The sequence below is a fragment of the Anthonomus grandis genome, chromosome 9 (genome assembly GCF_022605725.1).
Source record: "Anthonomus grandis grandis chromosome 9, icAntGran1.3, whole genome shotgun sequence".
Taxonomy (NCBI): domain Eukaryota; kingdom Metazoa; phylum Arthropoda; class Insecta; order Coleoptera; family Curculionidae; genus Anthonomus; species Anthonomus grandis.
This window is the reverse complement of record NC_065554.1, coordinates 13,770,415-13,789,720: the sequence shown is the minus strand read 5'-3', so window position 1 is coordinate 13,789,720 and position 19,306 is coordinate 13,770,415. Positions and strand designations below refer to the sequence as shown.

Below are 19,306 nucleotides of genomic sequence, written 5' to 3'. Positions count from 1 at the left end.
AACTAAATGTCAATATATCTACATCTTCTTTATCTCTTTTATCTCATAATAGCAAAAATTCTTCTATTTTATTATTCCAATAAAATATTACGTGTATGGTCTCCAAAACTTCAGTAAATGAAAATGTTATACCAGCTTCAAAAACATTATTTCCGCTGTTCTTGACCCTGATCCTATTGATGCTTTAAGAATAAGAACGGTACATTTTTATTATTGAATATTCATGTGGTATAAAATTCCAAATGAATATACTTGCTAATCATACGATTTGATTAGGATAAAACCTCTACTTTTATTTTTATTGACCTAAAACAATATCATAAAAATTAGTAAATTAGTGAAATTATAAAAAACCATTAAGAAAGATTGCTTGCGAATATGTTAATGCTAATATAATTTATAAATTTACAATAAAAAATATTACAGATGTATGTTTTTGGTTTTTTCAGGATATACCGCCTTTGAGAATGAGAAAAATAGTCAAAGTAACTATAATACTTCTTATTACATTGAAGACGTAATTAATGGCAACGTACAGGATAAAATAGAACTTACCCCAATTCAGCAGTTTTACGATGGAACCTCCATTTTTATTACTGGGTCTACAGGATTTTTGGGTAAGATATTATTATTGTCTGTTAAAATGAAATAATTAAAACGGAGAACTAGAAAAATTAGATATAAATTTATATAAAAATAAAACAAATATGGCTAAGTTTTACGTCCCTAATTTTTGAGGTACTTTTGTTATAATAAATAAGTAGTAGTGATAAATAATTAATAACTATAGATAAATGATTTCTGCCCTCTTTTATTGTTCTTTTTGTATGAAACAAATATCTTAGGATTTATTTATTGTTCAGAAGTTATTGGTGTACATTTAATATTTTTTAATTGAAAAAGTGCCGAAATGCATCACTCCTGAAATTAGAGGATTAGCAAGATATAATGTAGTTGTTTGTTGTGTCACAGATTGCTTTGAAAAATGTTGATAGAAAATATAATTTTTTTAATCGGTTGTATGGAAATATTGCCTTTGTCTTGAAACAAAAATGCACATGGCAATTTTTGGTAAAACCGGAAGTGACCAAAAGGAATTGAATGCATCCCTTAATCCGAACATAGTTCTTATATATAAAAACTAAATTTTAAATTTAAAAATATAAAAATTATAATTAAGTTTGCCATACTCGATGTGTATAAGGTATTACAGAGTAAAATACTAATCCCTAAGGTTGTGACACCTTAAGTGACTTTAATTTAAAAAGTTTAAATAAAGCCAAATCTATTAATTTTTGAGGTATACTGCGTTAAATTTAGAATAAAAGAAATAACTTTTTTTTCACAAAAATCTATAGAGGACTTTTCAAGGTTTTAAGCGAGGTCCGTACAGGATGTGGACTAGATGATTTTAGGAAAATTTTATGTGCACCGCTGATTTCACTAGTTTAAAAATGTTTACTTTTAAAAATGTACCTCGACAAAAAAGGAGTTTTTAGGACTATTTCTTTTTCCAAGAAAAGTTTTAGATTTTTTTTTGCAAAAACCTATTTTTTTGCGCCATAGTGCAGTTACCTGCAATCTCAAAAACTGTGCGTAATTTTTTTTGGTGCATGAATTTTGAAAAGCACATATGATTTTAAGCACAAACTTTGATTTTCTTAATTTGGCCACGCTTCACACGCATAACCACCACTTCCCTATAGTTTTGTCTTTTGTGGGTAACACCTACAGTTTACCCAGCTATATTTTAAATTAAAGTGCCCCGCTATTTGCCTCTGGAAGCTAAGAAAAATGAAAAGCGAAGATGTGGTTTTTCACATAGCTTTACGGCAATATATGATTTTTGTCAATTGAAGTCCAAGTTTTTGCAAAACAGCTGTTAGAATTAAGAAAGTTGGCATTTTTGACGTTTTTTTCCAAAAAATTGTGAATATTATAACGTGTTATGTAAATGAAGACAATTTGTCTGGCATATAGTATATTCTTGTTGTATATAGTTCAGAACAAAAATGAATAATGACAGCCTGTGCATTGAGTCTGGCTAAATAACTGTTCTAAGGATCGCTATAATTAAATTGAAACAATGTCCATTTTATACGAAAATCTGTAATTATTGTATACTATTTCAAACATTGTATATAAAGAACTCTTAACTGTTTTTCGGTAAAATGCAACTCTGTCGGAGCGATGTTGTGGGTTTGTATATATTTGAAGAAAGTGCCTGAAAGAAGCTATACACATATCCTAGCAGCTTGCGAATAATATTTTGGTTTCCCAATAAAAAATATAGAGAAAACGCGGACCCCAAACTTTTCCTTTGCTACATGTTTTGTAGGTTTAAATGAATTTAGCAAAGGCTTACTGTCATGCCTATCTTTTCGGTAAGTAACTTGAGTGCAGGAATCCTATCCATCGTGTACCTGATTGCTATTTTTGCCTGACTAAAATTCGAGGAGAAAAATATAGCAAAGCTGTATATCTCGAGGAATGTATCATTAGTGACAAAGACAGCACCACGTTCTTCCAACCATTGAAACGTAAATCACCAATACTAAAAGCAGACTCACTCAGCTCTCAAGAAATCACTTCTTTGGTTTCAAATGTCAGCAGTTTTCCAAGCACAGCGAGTCAAAAAAGGGAGCTAATAAATTAAATGACATTCAACTATTTATGTCGTGATCTCAACTTATCAAAAAAGAAATCAGAACTTCTTGCTTCACGTCTACAGGAATGCAGTTATTTTGAACCAGGTATTAATGTAACGTATTATCGAAGCCACATTAAAAATGTTAAACAATATTTATCAAAAACACAAGCTTTTTGCAGTAATTTAAATGAGTTGTTTGCTGCACTCCTAATCTAAACGAGTGAAGTCTATTCATTGATGGTAGCAAGTAGTAGTATAACGCTGAGTGATAACGCTATCTGTTACTACAAAAAGGCAATAAGAAACCACCGGTTCCCATTGCTGATTCCACAAATGCCAAAAAAAAACTTACGACGTATAGAGCTACTTTAATTGATTAGCTACAATTCGTGTAACTGGAAGATATACGAATGGTGTGACTAAAAAGTTGTCGCAATACGGACTGGTCTGCAGGGTGGCTATACAAAACACAGTTGTTCTTGTGTTTGGGACAGCAGAGCAGATGAAAAACATTTCACTTAACGTGATTGGGCGAAGCGTCTGGATCATGTCATGGGAAAAAGCAACGTTATTAAAAAAGCACTTGTTGAGAAAAAAAGTCGCTTTTCTCCCTTTGCATATAAAACTTGGTCTAATAAAAAAATTTATAGAAGCTTTTGCAAAAAATTCGAAAAACACAGTTTTTAAATACTTGAAAACCAAGCGCCCAATTTATTGACACCAGTGATTGTCAACAAAGCTGGTATATCAATCTGTCCAGCGATTAAGATATTATTTACGGACACAGGGAAAACCTCAATGCTATTGGTTAGTATAGAAAAATGTACCTACTCCAAAATTTATTAATCATACACATTTACTGAAAATTTGTTAAGAACTTCGTTTATGTCCACCCGTGCTCACATGCCTTTGAAAATACACTTACTTCACAGTTATTTGGGTTTTTTATTCCCAAATTTAGGCACTAAAAGTAATGAACAAGGCAAGGAATTTTATGAAGACCTTGCTATGATTGAAATGCGTTATGAGGGCTTCTGAAATCAAAGCATGATGGGCGATTATTGCTCGACCCAACTGTGTGAAGATTCCATGAAACATGACAAAATAAAAGTTCAAGAGTAAGCGCGTATTTTTGACCTTAATTATTACTGTCAAAATCACGCAAAAAAATTGTTTTTGAGCTCACATAATTTACGTTGTTGTAAAAAAATTGTTTTGTCCTAGAAAAAAGTCAACACTCGCTTCAAAAAAATTACGCTCATTTAATAAATGCAGGTCACAAAAAACAGTTTTTTTGCGTAAATTTCAAAAATGCTTCTTTGAAAACAAAAATATTATCTAAAACCAGTCTAAAAAAACGTTTTTTCGTCGAGGTACATTTTTCGTATAAACTATTGATTTCTTACTAAGAGAACTATATTTAACTAACAAATTTGATAGAAACATACTTTAAGGGTAAAATTCATTATTTTCGTACTTTTTCAAAACAGTTTTGATAATTAAAAAAAACGTTTTCCGGCTTCTCAACTTCACTAGATCACAACTATTCTAAGATGTTTTTGATGAAGATCCTTTATAGTCAGATGAAAGTATATTTGAATAACATTCTACCCATAAAATCTAAACTGTTTAGATGGAAGCAACGAGTGATGTTTAGGTAGTTCAGGAAGGCATTTTAAGTTCAGGGCATAAGTGGCATTATCTAGCAAATTTGGTGAACAAAGAAATCATAGTTAGTGAAATATTATAAAATTCTTCGAACATTTATTCGCCCTGCCATAAAATACAGAAAAGGCATATGTTGACTAATAAACCGCTTAACTACTAACAAAATTTTGTTTAAACTAAGAACTCTTGATATTTGTTTAAAACAGTTATACTACTTATTAGATGGTTTATGCGACCCTCATTTAATTAACAGTTATTTTGTAGCCTCAACGACCAAATCAGCCATCCCTTATCAAACAAATTAACTGGATCGATTACTTTGAATTCAATCCTATAGAAGAATTAATAGTATATAAATATATTATGCCTCTTAAGTCTAACGGTAGTAAATATAACTTGTTTGACACACATTATTAATATGTATATATTTAGATCAGGATGTATTAGTCTTTAGAAAATTCCCCAATCTTCGAGAAGATTCTTTGTAGTCGGATGAAGATATATTTGAATAACCTTCTACATGTAAATCAATTCGAATTTAGAGCTATAAATAATTATATAAGCTCTGCTATTTTTATTGACTCCTTTGATATATAAAAGCGTTAGAAATAATTATTCACAATTTAATAATTGTAACATTAAAATATATTGGCTTTATTGATGATTCCTTAGGTGTTCTTTTTCTAGTTCGGCACTTCCCTGATGAATGGAATATTTTTACTACAACAACATTAAATACTTTTCGCAAATTCAATAACACATTTTTTTATAAATAAGTATCAACAATAAAACCGGTCTCAATTTATTAAGATGAAAAACAAACCATTAAAAATTGCAGTTGAAACATTTCCTAAGATATTTTTAACTTAATTAAAACAATTCCTCGAAGATAAATAATATTTTAAATGCACAAGAATTTTTATAGATCTGTTTATTTTGGCGTTTCGAAGTCCGTAAGATTTTAATACGTTATTGGTTTGTTATTGTAATCTATAAAACTAATTCTGTTTAAATTTTGCATGCATAATTTAATTTAAAGCTTTAGCAGTTTGCGAAAGGTTATTGGTTTTTAAATTTTAAGGTTTCATAGCTGCAGCCAAAGTTTTTATTACACCCATTTTTTAAAATGATTATAATGGAAAAAAGTAATTATTTTCGATATAATTATAATTAAAATTGTCGCAAAAGCCGAGGGGATAAATTTTATTAAATTAATGCTTTATTAAATGTTAATTATAGTTTAGGTTTAAAAGGTATAGTATTACATCAATGGTGTTCAATTTAAAGAAAATATTTTTCCCTCAATTTATTGCTTATGAACTACCTACTTTAGAAAATTCACTTTTTTCTCTTCACAAGGTTTAAAATCTATAAATGTATAAATAGTTTTAATCTTCTTCCGAAAATGCTAACATCGATCAGATAGAAAAACAAATATGAAAAAATAATAAATTTAATAAAAATGAAAGCTTTATTAAAAAAAGAAATTCTTAAAAATCCTGAGAAATTGAACTTAATTAATACAGGTAAAGGCTAGAGAAATCTTGCCGCTAATATAATTAAAATAACAAAATATAATTATTACATATATGAATCTCTTAAATAGAAATGGAAATTCTTTGCACATATCCATTAAAATATCAATCTTTGATAAGAAAATTAAAGCAGACAGATATTTTGAACAAAACTTTTATGAAGTTGGTTAGGAGCTCGCTAGCAAAATATACCAAAAGTGAACATTTCAGTCAATTCTAATAATACACATAGTATATTTTCTCTCCACTAACTGAAAATAAAATAGCTAAATGTATTAAAGGATTAAATAACTTCGGATGCAAGAGGATTTCTTCTGACATACTAAAAATAGAAAATTAATTTCAAAAAACACATATCGTTAATTTAATTGCTGTAATTAAGACAAGTAGAGATAACATTTTATCTCAAAATCAATTTGATTTTATATTCTTACTCTCGACCGTAGATGCTGTCTAGATATAGATCTTAATAATAATAAAAAATGTGTGACTGCATTCCTGGATCTAACAAAGCATTTGAAACTGTACCTCAAAAAAATTACTCAATAAACGTCTTATGGTATGAGAGGATCCGAGTTAAGGGTCTTCTCTAGCCACCATGAGGATAGGGGCCAATGTGAGAGATTTGATAGGACATAATAATGGGAATACCTCAGGGAGCCTCCTTTAGTTTTCTTAGTTTACTGCGTGTGTATTGTGGTAACTTATGTTAATTAAAACTAAATGGACAATTAGTTTTCTATGCAGATGATACGGCAATGATTTTTAAAGAAGCGTAAGCGTTTAGCATGGTAAAGCGTAAAAAATTGCTAAAATAGGAATATTACGAATTAAAAACTGACTAAACTATAATCTTCTCCTTTAAAATATCGCAATAAACAAAATATATTACGTTTTCTTAGAGATAAATAGTAGAATCCATCCTAAGATATTCAATTGTAATTTATAAATGTACTTATGATAATTGCCCAAACTCCTTGCAAACCATTCAACATTCTATCTCAAAGATTATAATTACTCTAGTCAAGTAGTTTTTAAAGAGATTAATACTTAAATTTAAAAAATCTCTTGACATTAAAAATCTAAATAAATACAAATTTAGAAAGTCTCTGAAACGATACGTGTTTTTTCATAATCTTATATTATTAAGAAGACTCAGCTAAGATATTCAGCTCGAATGTTTTGTTGGTCCTTTGATGATACTCCTGTAACCTTTGAAATGGTTACATATTATTGCTAATGCCCTATACCATTTTTCAATTTTAATTTACACTTTAACATACACTTAAACTACAATTTTTTTTTGGCTTCTTTTTAAAATTAGTTTGGTTGATACAGGGTGTCCCAAAAAAGTATAGCCCATTTTTTTTAAAGAAACCGCCTAAATTTTTTTCCAAAATGGGAGTCTCATTCAACTCTCTCTTTAATCCTTAAAGTGTTTTGCCCTAAAATGCGGCGTTGCCTAGTTATTAACAGTTTAAAGAAATTTTCACGAAAATCAATGTTTCACTTAAATTTTAATATTTACCACCGACCTTTTTTATGCTTTTAAAAAGTCTATGTCGAGTCTTCGAGTCTTTGGCTAAGTTCATTTTATTTTTGAAATTATGAAATATATATTTTTTTTATACGGGATGATCAAAATCTTTACTCATCGATGCGCTATTTTTTTATATAGAACACCCTCTGCCTAGTAACGCATATTGATAGAGCATTCTATTATCTTCAATTTGATACCAATAGGTTTGCCTTTATGTCTAATCGTTTTCATCAATTCAATATCAAATTGGCATTCACTCCTATCAAATTAATTACGTCAAGAATACACTAAAACTATTAACAACATAATTAAAAAAAAAATATCACAAAAATTGCTCCAAATGTCTACCGTTTTGCTGCAAACATAAGTCAACCCTACTTGCGAAAGATCTTCGAACTGCACGAAGCCTAGCAGGCATAATACGTCTAAGAGACTCTTGTATACACTCCACCATATCTTCCCTAGTTGTGGGTGCAATATGATAAACTTCGGATTTAACACTTCGCCACAAGAAGAAATCCAGAGGCGTTAAATTCGGTGACCTAGGAGGTCATCCAGTGGGACCTATCCAGTATAAAGTTAAAAGTTAATTTTAATAGCCAACCTAGCCTTCCGCTTTATCTATTACCAAATTTGTGTGTGATATGTTCCCTGACATTTGCACTGAAGTGACCTAATGCAACCATCCAACTGTCGCTACCTCTGATGCTTTACAAAGTCAGGAAGATTTTGGATCAAGCGTGAAAGTTTCTCTCTTAAGAAGTTTAGAAAAGCTTCTCCTGTTAACCAAGAACAAAATGTTGTAGAGGGTCTTTCTCATTTATTGAGTCGCCCCCTTCTACAGAGATTAGGTAAAAAAGCAAAAAAAAATATGTACAAATCTTTTAAGGTTTTTTAAATTTTTAAATCCTATGTAAAAATGTTTTTGGTCTTTTAGTAATTTGTAAAGATTTTTCAGTCAGTTTTTTCTTATGGAACATTCTATATATGACTTCATATTTAAAAAGAGCCGAATTTTCTGATATCATATGGTTTAACTATTTTTAGTTAAATCGTTTTGGAAATATTCTCCACTTTCTAGATCTTCAATATTTAATATTTTTTAATATTATAAACTTTAAAAATATTAAATATTGAAGATCTTGGTAGGCGGTGCATTGTTATTGTTTAACGTTTCCAGGGAAACAAATAATTCAAAACACATTATTATTTTTGCTAATTGACCCATGAAGGTCACAGAGAGGTAGAAAAATGTAACATCGTTCGTACATTTTACAAAAAAAATGCAAAAACTTTCCGCGAGAGTGGAATATGGTCACAGCGGATAATGTGTTACCGGTTTTGCGATTTTTAAATGAGAAATATAATCTGTGGATCGGACGGACTGGGCCAATTGATTGGCCAGTGAACTCTCCAGACCTGACAGCTCTTGATTCGTTTCTGTGGGGTTACTTGCAAAATAAAGTTTACGAGTAGAAAATTGAATACAACAAGATTATATATATAGAGTGGTTATAATTATATTAATTTAATTTAAAGTTAAGCAATTATTAAAATAATGTATTTTTTTAAAAAACGATACTCAATATCGCTTAAGAAATATTAAATCTTAAGGTTTTATTGCTTCCACTTAAATCACTTATATTACAAGATGGCAAAATGATAATGTCTTCTAAAGAGGGGGTCAAAATATGGACAAAGATTGTACTATTCCACCCTAAAGATTAATGCTCCATTTGTGTTGAAAATTATTGACAAAACTCGATGGGGTGTGTCGTAAAAATAAAAGTTATGTCGCTTCACAAAACCATTTCCGTGGAAATATATGTTCATCATTGAAGAGCACAAATTAAAAAAAATCTCGTTTTCTGCTGCTTAATTTTGTGCCCATTGATAAAAGGTTATTCTTTTTTTTTATTATTTTTTGATGTAACTCAGATTTCGATATTTCTGTATTAGTATCTGGCAAATACGTTTTAACTTATTTATCTTACACTAATTTCTGGTGTTTCTATAACCGACATAGTGATTGCCAATTTGTTTTTTTCATTTAAAACTATAGTTTTAGTCCTAGTTTGCTTTTTTACTCTACGCTTTAAGTATGCATGAATCGTTCTTTAATTTCTTTTAAAACTCTATCATCAGGATGTCGGTTATTAGAAAATTTTTCCGCGTAAAGTCTTGAAGCCAAAAAACAATTTTCAAAGCATTCGCCGATAATGTAAATCATATTTACTAATTCTCGCTGAGAATAATTAATTTTGGCACAAATTTACTTAACACGAATAATAAGTAAACATTATAATTGTCACACAACAAAGAATAAATGCATCATGCCCAACTTTTTACTTATAAGAAATTTTTTCTTATTTTTAAATGAGATAAGTATCAGGAATTAATATTACTTGTCTTTAGTAAAGTTTAGGTGAAGTTACTTGGACAAGTATAAAAACTAAAAACGTTTAGCACGCGGCGTTTTCTTTATAAGGCATTGGCGTGTATATAATTTTTGTTTCTCTGGCTTAATATATATAGTAAAAATGTTATTTTACAACTAACAAAAACATTTATCAAGTCACGAAAAAGTCGTGGTTAGATTTAATGACACATATTTTTTACACAGTTTTTTTTAATTATTAAAAAAATTGTCAAAAAGGGTGGTTTGTTGAAACACAGGTATAAAATAATGTCGTGGCCGTGCTGCAATAGACTATTGTTATACTTGCCTCCGCTGATATTTGTTTCGATAAGCCCAAAAATTCCCGCTGAACAATGAATTTTCATTGAAATGAAATTGACAATAAAATTTTTGGGCTTATCGAAATCAAATAGAAGTGAAGTTAACTACATATTCATAATTTTGCACCCAAAATTTTTTACGTCCAAAAATGCTTACCTATTTAGCATCACTATCCATCTCTTTAGAACCGAATTCGTCATTGGCATGAATTATAATTGGATTAATTCGCGGTATCTATTATATCTAATTAAATTATTGTATTTAAGACTTATTAAACTTATATTAAAAAAAATATAATGAAAGGTTTCGTTAAAAATTTAAGCTCTAATAAATTTTGAATATGTGAATAAGTCTATTTTCTTCTTCTTTTCAATATTTGAGCATATGAGATAGTATTTTCTAAATTTTATCTAATTATATTTTTAATATAAGTGACATAATACCCAAAATAAGTGACTCGTTAATTTTAATGTCAAAAATTCAATTTAACCTTGAATCTTAAAAAACGGTACTGTATTTTTTTTTATTAAGCAAATATTAATGATATTTTTTAACGTACATTGTATTTAAAAATTATAATTTAGGTTTAAAATATATTCAAGTTAAGAATGACACGTGTTAAGAAATTGATACTCTCTTAAAATTTGATCGGTAAAACGATCATAAACTAACACATTATGAAATGCCTAAAAATATTTATCACATTTATTATTACTAGTATCAAAAGGCCGCAAAAATGAAATTTTTATTGTTCAAAAGTTGAGACGAAAGTAAATAAAACAAAACATCAACAGTATATAATGAAGAGAATAAATAACAACAAGAACTACAGTATAATATAAACGCGAAACCGATTTTTAGGGTGAGCCAAGTCTGCACCATTCTAATTTTAACACACTCACAAAATTCAAAATTGTATTAATTATTACTATATACAGATCTATACAGGGTGTTTCCTAACTACAGTTCAGTGGCGTGTCAGTAGGCACCACATGCTTATTGTTGAGAAAAAAACAAGGCCAATAATTGTTTTGCAGCTTTTTATTTATTTTTGTATTTAAGCAACTAAAAATACAACTTTTTCGTATCTTATATTATCTTCATATCTGGCTTTGTTTTCGAAAAAAAAAAAATTAAGTATCTTTAACTCATTCTAAAAATTATCCATGGACGACAACATGAAATAAAAACCAATTAATTCGATAAACAATTTCGACCTTAAAGTAAAGAGCAAAATGCAATCACTGCAAACGATTTGTCATTGAGTGTCTGACACGCTCAAAAATACCTGGAGTATCCCTTATGATATTGCAATTGACAATTATCCGATTCCTCAAGTCATTCACATCTAGAACAGGAGTTTTATAAACAAGAGCCTTCAGATGGCCCCATAAATAGTAATCCAAGGGATTCATATCAGGACTGCGAGCCGGCCAATTTTGAGGTCCTGCACGTCCAATGCAGCAATTAGGGTAAATGACATCGAGTTGCTGACGAGCAAGAACACTGAAATGAGCTGGAGTCCCGTCGTGCATAAACACATGTTGACTCTTACTTGTAGGGGTAATGTAATGTGTTTTGTGTTGCAAGAAATCCGTGTAGGATTCACCTGTTAATCTTGCCGGTAAAAAAAATGGGCCAATTAGGTAGTCACCAATAATTCCTATCCACGTTCCATTCCACGTTCAGCGAAAATTGTTGCTGAAAATGAGTTTCTCTAATAACGTGCGGATTTTCGTCGGCCCGAAAATGATCATTGTGGAAGTTCATAATAGCATCTCTTGAAAAATTTGCCTCGTCCGTAAATAAAATATTTGATAGGAAATTATTATTGTGTGCCATCGTATGAATCAACCACCTGCAAAACATTAATCTTGGATGAAAATCCCGAGGCAGTAGAGCTTGTACACGCTGTATGTGATATGGATGCAGGAGGTTTCTTTTTAGAACTTTCCAAACGGTTTTTGAACTGACTTCAAGCTGCAGTGGAATCTTCCTATTGGAAGGATCTTCTTATATCGCATCAAGTATAGCTTCTTCCAGTTCAGGCATTGTTATAGTTTCTGGTCTTCCACCACCCATATTTTTATTAAAACTCCCAGTTTCACATAATCTTGCATGTAAATTTCTAAATGTTTTTGCACATGGAATTACTCTGTTAGGATATCTGTCCTGGTAAATTCTTCGTGCTTCTTCCGAATTTCCATTTGCTAATCCATAAATAAAGTGCATGTCGGTCATTTCATGGTTAGTAAAATTATTCATGTTGGAGTAATGAATCACTGCTAATTGACAGCTGAATTTTACTTATAGCAATTCTATCACTGTCTGTATGGGTTATTTTGTTGTATTTCAAAAATCTGATAATAAAAATCGTAGAACTCGAATGTTTATTATCATAGTAAACAAGACACACAAGAGACCAAAAAGTCGTGCATTGGAGAATGGACATTTTGCTCATGTACTTTAAGGTCGAAATTGTTTATCGAATTAATTGGTTGGACGACAACATGAAATAAATGTTGTCGTCCATGGATAATTTTTAGAATGAGTTAAAGATACTTAAAAATTTTTTTCTCGAAAGCAAAGCCAGATATGAAGATAATAAGATAAGATACGAAAATGTTGTATTTTTAGTTGCTTAAATACAAAAATAAATAAAAAGCTGCAAAACAATTAATTATTGGCCTTGTTTTTTTCTCAACAATAAGCATGTGGTGCCCACTGACATGCCACTGGACCTAATAATTTCAATCTAGTCTTATAACTTCAAATAACTGCACCAAATTTCAACCAAATCGGTTTAAGGATAGTTATAGTATTTTTAAAATATCGTTATTTTTTTGAACCTTCATCGCCCTGTATCTCAGAAACAACTGAGTTGTATAGTTTCGTACCATAGTTAGGAAACACCCTGTATATTAATGCACGCATCTTAAGAAATGGTTGATTCCTCGCAACATTATTTCCACTTACAAAAGGGGTGGTCCAATAGCGCCCCAACAAGAAATATAAATTTAAATATTTTTTATACAAATTTTCAGATGGCACATTTTAAGGCTCAAAAATTCGAAACTTTGCCCTAAATTTTACCATCTTCGTATCTCTTATATTTACCGAGATCCCAATAGTGAGCTAGGAATTTGTGAACATGAACATGTCGTGAACATGTCGTTTAATATATAATATCTAGTAAAAAATTACGTTTATAATATTTAAGTTAATATTTTACTTATATTCGTTTATGTGAAGAAAAATATAAAATAACAATAATAAAATGCATAAAATAATCGCATTTCCTATTTGACTGCGCGACTCTGGCTAATATTCTCGGCCCATTCACAATTCAATCCCAGCAGGATCGAGAGAATCTCGTATCTTCGTCTGTTTCACGTTATCCGCGCCGAACTTGCCTATCTTTATCTGACAAATATTGATTGTTGAACGGGCCGGGCCGGCCGGGGGCACAGATGTAAATAGCTCCTGCGGAGGGGGCTGTGAAAGACTCGAATCGACCGTAAATATATACGGGAATCGATCGCTAAATATCGTAATATATTTTGCAGTTTATTTTAATGCGTATATGTAGTATGTTGATTGTATTTTGTACATACTCAATTTTGGAGCTTGACCAGGTAACTTCACCTAAACTATACTAATACTTTATTATAGTCATTATAACTATTGATTTTTTTTCCTCTGACTAAAAGGTGTTCGAAATAAAATTGATTAGAGTGACAATTACTTTGTCACTTTGTCACTCTAATTCCATAAAATATCTATTAATTGTTTTCGGTTGTAAGTGTCGTAATGCCTATGAAAAAATATGTTATTCTTCCTTTAAGAACCAATTTTGAGAAAACATTTAGAAAAAGCAAACTTGTTAATATTAAATTGAAGATAAAAGAATGCAATAAAAATGCGTTACTATAAACAAGATACAGGATGTTCCATTAAAAAAATTGCGCTAAATTGAATTGAAAATGTAATTATTTGTGTAAAGATTTTGATCACCCCATTAAAAAAAATGAAATTTCGGAAGTTAAAATTAACTTAGCCACGGACTCTACATAGATTTTTTAAAAATATAAGAAAACGTCGGTGCTAAATATTAAAATTTAAGTGATTTTCGCGAAAATTTCTTTCAATTGTTAATAACTAGGCAACGTCGCATTTTAGAGCAAAACAGTTTTAGGGTTAAAGAGAGAATCAAATGAGACTCCCATTTGCCAAAAAAATGTGGGTGGTTCCTTTAAAATCAAATTATGTACCACGCTTTTTTGGAACAACCTGTACCAACCAAACTAATTTTAAAAAATAGCCCATCTAACTCAATTAACATTCTCCTTATTAAAGGTTTTTCCGTTTTTCGGTTTCAAGATTTAGGTGCAATCAAGAACCGTGCTATTGAATGGACACATTGTATATTTATGCATAGTGGGGCATTAAATATTAGCTAAAGCCAAAGAGAGGCAGAAACCTTTCTTAAAATTGAAATAAACATAACTTACTGCTGTCCACTGCACCATCTCTATGTCATTTCCAAGACCTATCTTACCTGATATGGCCATACAACAGGAATATAATCTATATACAAAGTTGAATAGGCTTTTACCAGAGTCTCTTTGTAAAATTCCCAAGATTAGATGATATCGTTAACTAAACCGATAATCTTAGAATCCCAGTGAATATAATATAAAATTTTTTAAAATGTTTTTAAATTTTAATATTGTGTGTGTGAATTCTTTTTCTATCCAAATATCAAAAGTCAGTCCTTAGTCGCTCATGGGAATTTTCTTCTTTTATGTTGTGTTCACTTGCGTTCTATGATGGTCAATTTATTTTTAATATATATATGTTGTGTCCACTTGTGTTTTTTCTATATGTTTTATGCTGGGCAGAACATACTTTTTTAGTAAGTCTAATCGTTTAAATACTCTATTTGTAGTTAAAATACAGGGTGTTCTATTTGCTATGTGTGACTATTGCTATTTCCGAAACTATAGGAGATACGAGAGCGTTTAAATTAGAAAAAAGTTGGCAATTTTGATGTTTATTTTAAATCCTTGTACAGCGTTTCAAAATGTTTATTAGTTCGTGAATTATCGGGTGATTTATAAAAAACGCCAAATTTTATTTTAATTATTATTTCCAATACTATTGGTTTTAGAAACTTACTTTTATTTACCAAGTTTAATAATTTTTTGTGCTCTACCTTTAGTTTTTTTTATGACGTTTGGCATCTTGGCAACTGTGTTTTTTATTCCTTTAAAAATGATGTATCTTATTCATATGTTTCCCAACGTTTCAACGTATTAATAACCATCATCAGGAATTTTTTCTTAGTGCGGATCTGACTTTTTTAAGTGCTAAAAACCATTATACTTTTAAATGTTTATTCTATTCCTCATGATTTAAAATTTAATTTATTAAAAGCTTAAGCTTATTAAACTAGTTTGTGTTAAAGCCGTTGAACCTTAATCTAATTATGTTAAAAAAATTATATACTTATTGATATTATCCATTTAGTTTAATTGGCTGTGGCGGAAGTTTAAGTCTGCATTGTCATGGTTATCGAACAAAAATAATATTTTTGATAGAAGTAATCAAGCTTTAGTTTTTATTCATGTTAATATTTGTTGGATTGGTAATAACGGTTCTATAAATTTTTCCATAAAAAGTTTTATTACCAATCAGGTTTATTAAACTATGCCTCAAAATTTAGAGGATGTCAGTTTTAAAATAAGAAAAGTGTGCAATAAAATTTCAATTCATTCAACAACATTCAAAGAAAAATTGTAACCAATACGCGAAAATGCTTACAGAATAATGGTCGTCATTTTGAACATTTAGATTAATAACAATTTATTTCATAATTATGTACTTATTATTTAATAGCCTTTATTTATTTTAAATAAGTTCTGGATTTATTTTTTTTATTATTATGTTGTTGTAATATTTTTTTTTTAAAAACCATTTTGTATTATTGATGTTTAACATTTAGTAGCAATAATGTTATTTAGCAGATGATTATTGAATAAATAAATTAATGACAGCTTAACAAATTGTACACTCTTTAAAGGTTATTTAAAAAACCAAGTCATTTTGTGTCTAAAATAGAATTATTATTAATAATACCACTCGTATATTACTTTAGTGTTTATGAATATTTTTAAGTAACAACCAAAAAGATAAACTTTTTACTGTGATATAAAGTAATTAATTTGCAATTTAAAACAAATCAGTCCCGCATTAAGGAAAAATTCCTGATGATGGTTATTAATACGTCGAAACCTATGAATCAGATATATAATTTTAAAGGGAATAAAAAATGCTTTTTAAATAACTTATAAAAATGCAGGTCCGTATTTAAAAACAAAAAGTTGATAGCCGTTGCCAAGATACCAGACGTCAAATTTAGTGTTTTTTATAAATCACTCTTTTGCAACGCTGTAAAAGGATTTATAATAAGGATCAAAATTGGCAACTTTTTTCTAATTTAACCACCCTCGTTTCTCCTATAGTTTCGGAAATAGCAATAGTCACACATGGCAAATAGGACACCCTGTATATCATATCATACAAAATAGCAATAATTTAATATGTTTCTTTTAAATAGGTAAATTACTGGTAGAAAAACTCCTTCGATCATGCCCAACGGTTTCCACTCTCTATCTTCTTGTTCGAAGCAAGAAGGGCAAGAACTTAGACGAAAGGGTCGACGAAATGTTTGATGATGTTATCTTTAGTAGGCTAAAGAAAGAATGCCCTAAATTTAGACATAAAGTGATTGGCGTGGCCGGTGACTGTTCACTACCAGGATTGGGCCTAAATGTACAAGACAGAAAACTATTGGCTGAAGAAGTAATTAATTATTTATAACTTAAAGGAAAGTAACAAAAATGTAATATTTATTTTCAGGTAAATGTCGTTTTCCATGTAGCTGCAACAGTTCGGTTTGATGAAAAAATAAAAACTGCCGTAGCTATTAACATCAGGAGCCCAAGGGATTTGGTTAGATTGGGCAAAGAAATGAAGGGTTTAAAGTCGTTTGTGCATGTCTCGACTGTTTATGGAAACTGCCTCAATTCTTACATCGAAGAGCGGATTTATGATCCTCCGATTGATGGAAATAAACTTATTTTAATGACTGAAAATGTACCAGAGAAGATGTTAGATGAATTAACACCTAGGTAATATAGATTTATGTTAAGTTAAATTTTTTGTTGGGTATTTCTGAGAGCTATATCTCACATAGACCCTAAATGCGAGTATAATAATTTACTTGACTTTTCCTTATACCTAGGAACTCAACTTTCAATATCCTAGCTAAAAGAACTAACTTTAACCTATGTTAACATATTTTAAATATTTTGAACTAATGTATTTAAGAACAACTTGTTTAACGATTCTTTTACAATGAAAACTATATATTTCTCAAATTAATCAAATTGCTGTTTCTTACAATTTTCTTTACTATTATTGGAATATAATTACAATAATGAAGGTATATTTTTGTGTGACGGTTTGCATAAATCTTGGTCGCACACATTTCGTAAATTTCAATGGCAAACTATGGCAGGGTATAATTTGCAGGAGTCCTGCATGTTGTATAAGTATCGTATCGTGTGTAGGGCAACACAATCAATCGGCACAATGTGACCTAAATACGATAATCACGGTTCCGCATAATGTAGGGTCCCTGCAAATTTTACCTTGTTTTAATTTTTTTAAATTATTTTCGTAGAAGTATGAAGTATGAAGATGCTTATCTTTTTGTTTTGCAAGAATAATTACTATAGTTGGTCCTCATGAGTTAATGTAAAAATGGTAAAGCAGAAGGGAAAATAGGTCTGTCCATCAAATAAAAAAATGTTTCGAAGAAATAATTTACTCTGAGGTTCAACATATATAGAATGCTATTGAAAATGGAATCATTTTTTTGTCGAAGATATCGATCAATAATTAGCCACAATACAATAAACTCCGGTTTAAGTAAGTTCCAGTTTATAGTGCACCAGATCCCCAAATAGAAAAGAAATAGGCAATTCAAATATGGGGGATGTATCAGGAAATTCTAAATGAATGAATTTAATTTACTCATTAATTTTTCTAACAATAACCCATTCCTTCAGAGTCTTTTTGAAAGTCAGTATAAATAGCATCAATTTGAGTATGAACATCGTTTGATTTAGAAATATATAAAATTATCCCGTCTGACGAATACGAAACCTTTGATAGGGTTAAACAAAGACTGAACTAAACAATTTTAGAAATTTCTAAGATTTGGTAATTGATTAATAAAAGATGAATTTTTTGTATTTAAAGCAATGGATATATTGTTCAATGCAGAGAAAGCGCTATTGGTCTAGGGACGACCCTAGAGTAACTAACTAAATAAACTTATTTCTTTAAAATTTAACAATCCAAATAATTTGAGTTTTAAACCAACTTAATTCATTGGTGTTTCTGTTGCACTCATTTGCTGACAATTGAGTCGAGTTTCATGTTTCAAAATATTCTTTTCAGCCTTACAACGGAGTAGCTGGTCAAGCTTTTCATCCCTTATAGTCTGCTAAAAATAATGCTAGAATTGCCTGTATACTTTGAATTATACGATTTTTATTTAAAGGAAATATAAAAATATTAGAATGGCTGAAATTAGTTTAGTAACTACTTTCAAATCGTCGTCTAAAAACAAAATTGGCGGGAGTAGTCCCTACAGTCGCCTAGCCCTTTTGGCTGTACTTGCCTTCTGTGGTGTTTTATAAGTTCTTGATTGCTGTCACTATCCAGTTTTTTAGTTAAGACTTTAATACTATTAAGTTATTGATTTGATCCTGATCTTCCCGAATAGCCTTTAATGTAGCTGTGTTGGATGAAATAATGCTTAAAGCATCTGTTATATTCAATTCCTCCTTTTCAAAAGTTTCAGTTATAACTCTCATATTATAAAGTCGAATGATTTTAAAAGATGTTTTAATCCCATTCATACGACGTGCTTTCAGCTTTTAGACTTTGCCTGTCTATTTTGTTCTGCATACAATTTTATATTCGATAGCATTTTTAATATCCACTAATTCAGATCGAAGGTGTTTTGCTCTTTTTGTGCTAGAACTAAGAAATGCGTATAAGTTAAATGAATCTTCCATAATTGGACTTGCTGAGCAGCT

General features: G+C 30.0%; 2 protein-coding genes across 2 annotated transcripts in view; one reads left to right on the top strand and one right to left on the bottom strand.

The window, feature by feature from the left end:
- The window catches only part of LOC126740106 (fatty acid-binding protein, adipocyte), a 484,513-nt gene that overhangs the window by 424,315 nt on the left and 40,892 nt on the right, over positions 1 to 19,306 (bottom strand). The gene's annotated exons all lie outside the window — the stretch shown is intronic.
- Positions 1 to 19,306, top strand: part of LOC126740098 (fatty acyl-CoA reductase wat-like) — a 49,135-nt gene that overhangs the window by 19,932 nt on the left and 9,897 nt on the right. Inside the window, exons 2-4 of the mRNA XM_050445992.1 lie at positions 450 to 617; positions 16,753 to 16,997; positions 17,055 to 17,326. Coding sequence (XP_050301949.1) covers positions 450 to 617; positions 16,753 to 16,997; positions 17,055 to 17,326 — 685 coding nt within the window. The remainder of the gene's footprint in view (positions 1 to 449; positions 618 to 16,752; positions 16,998 to 17,054; positions 17,327 to 19,306) is intronic.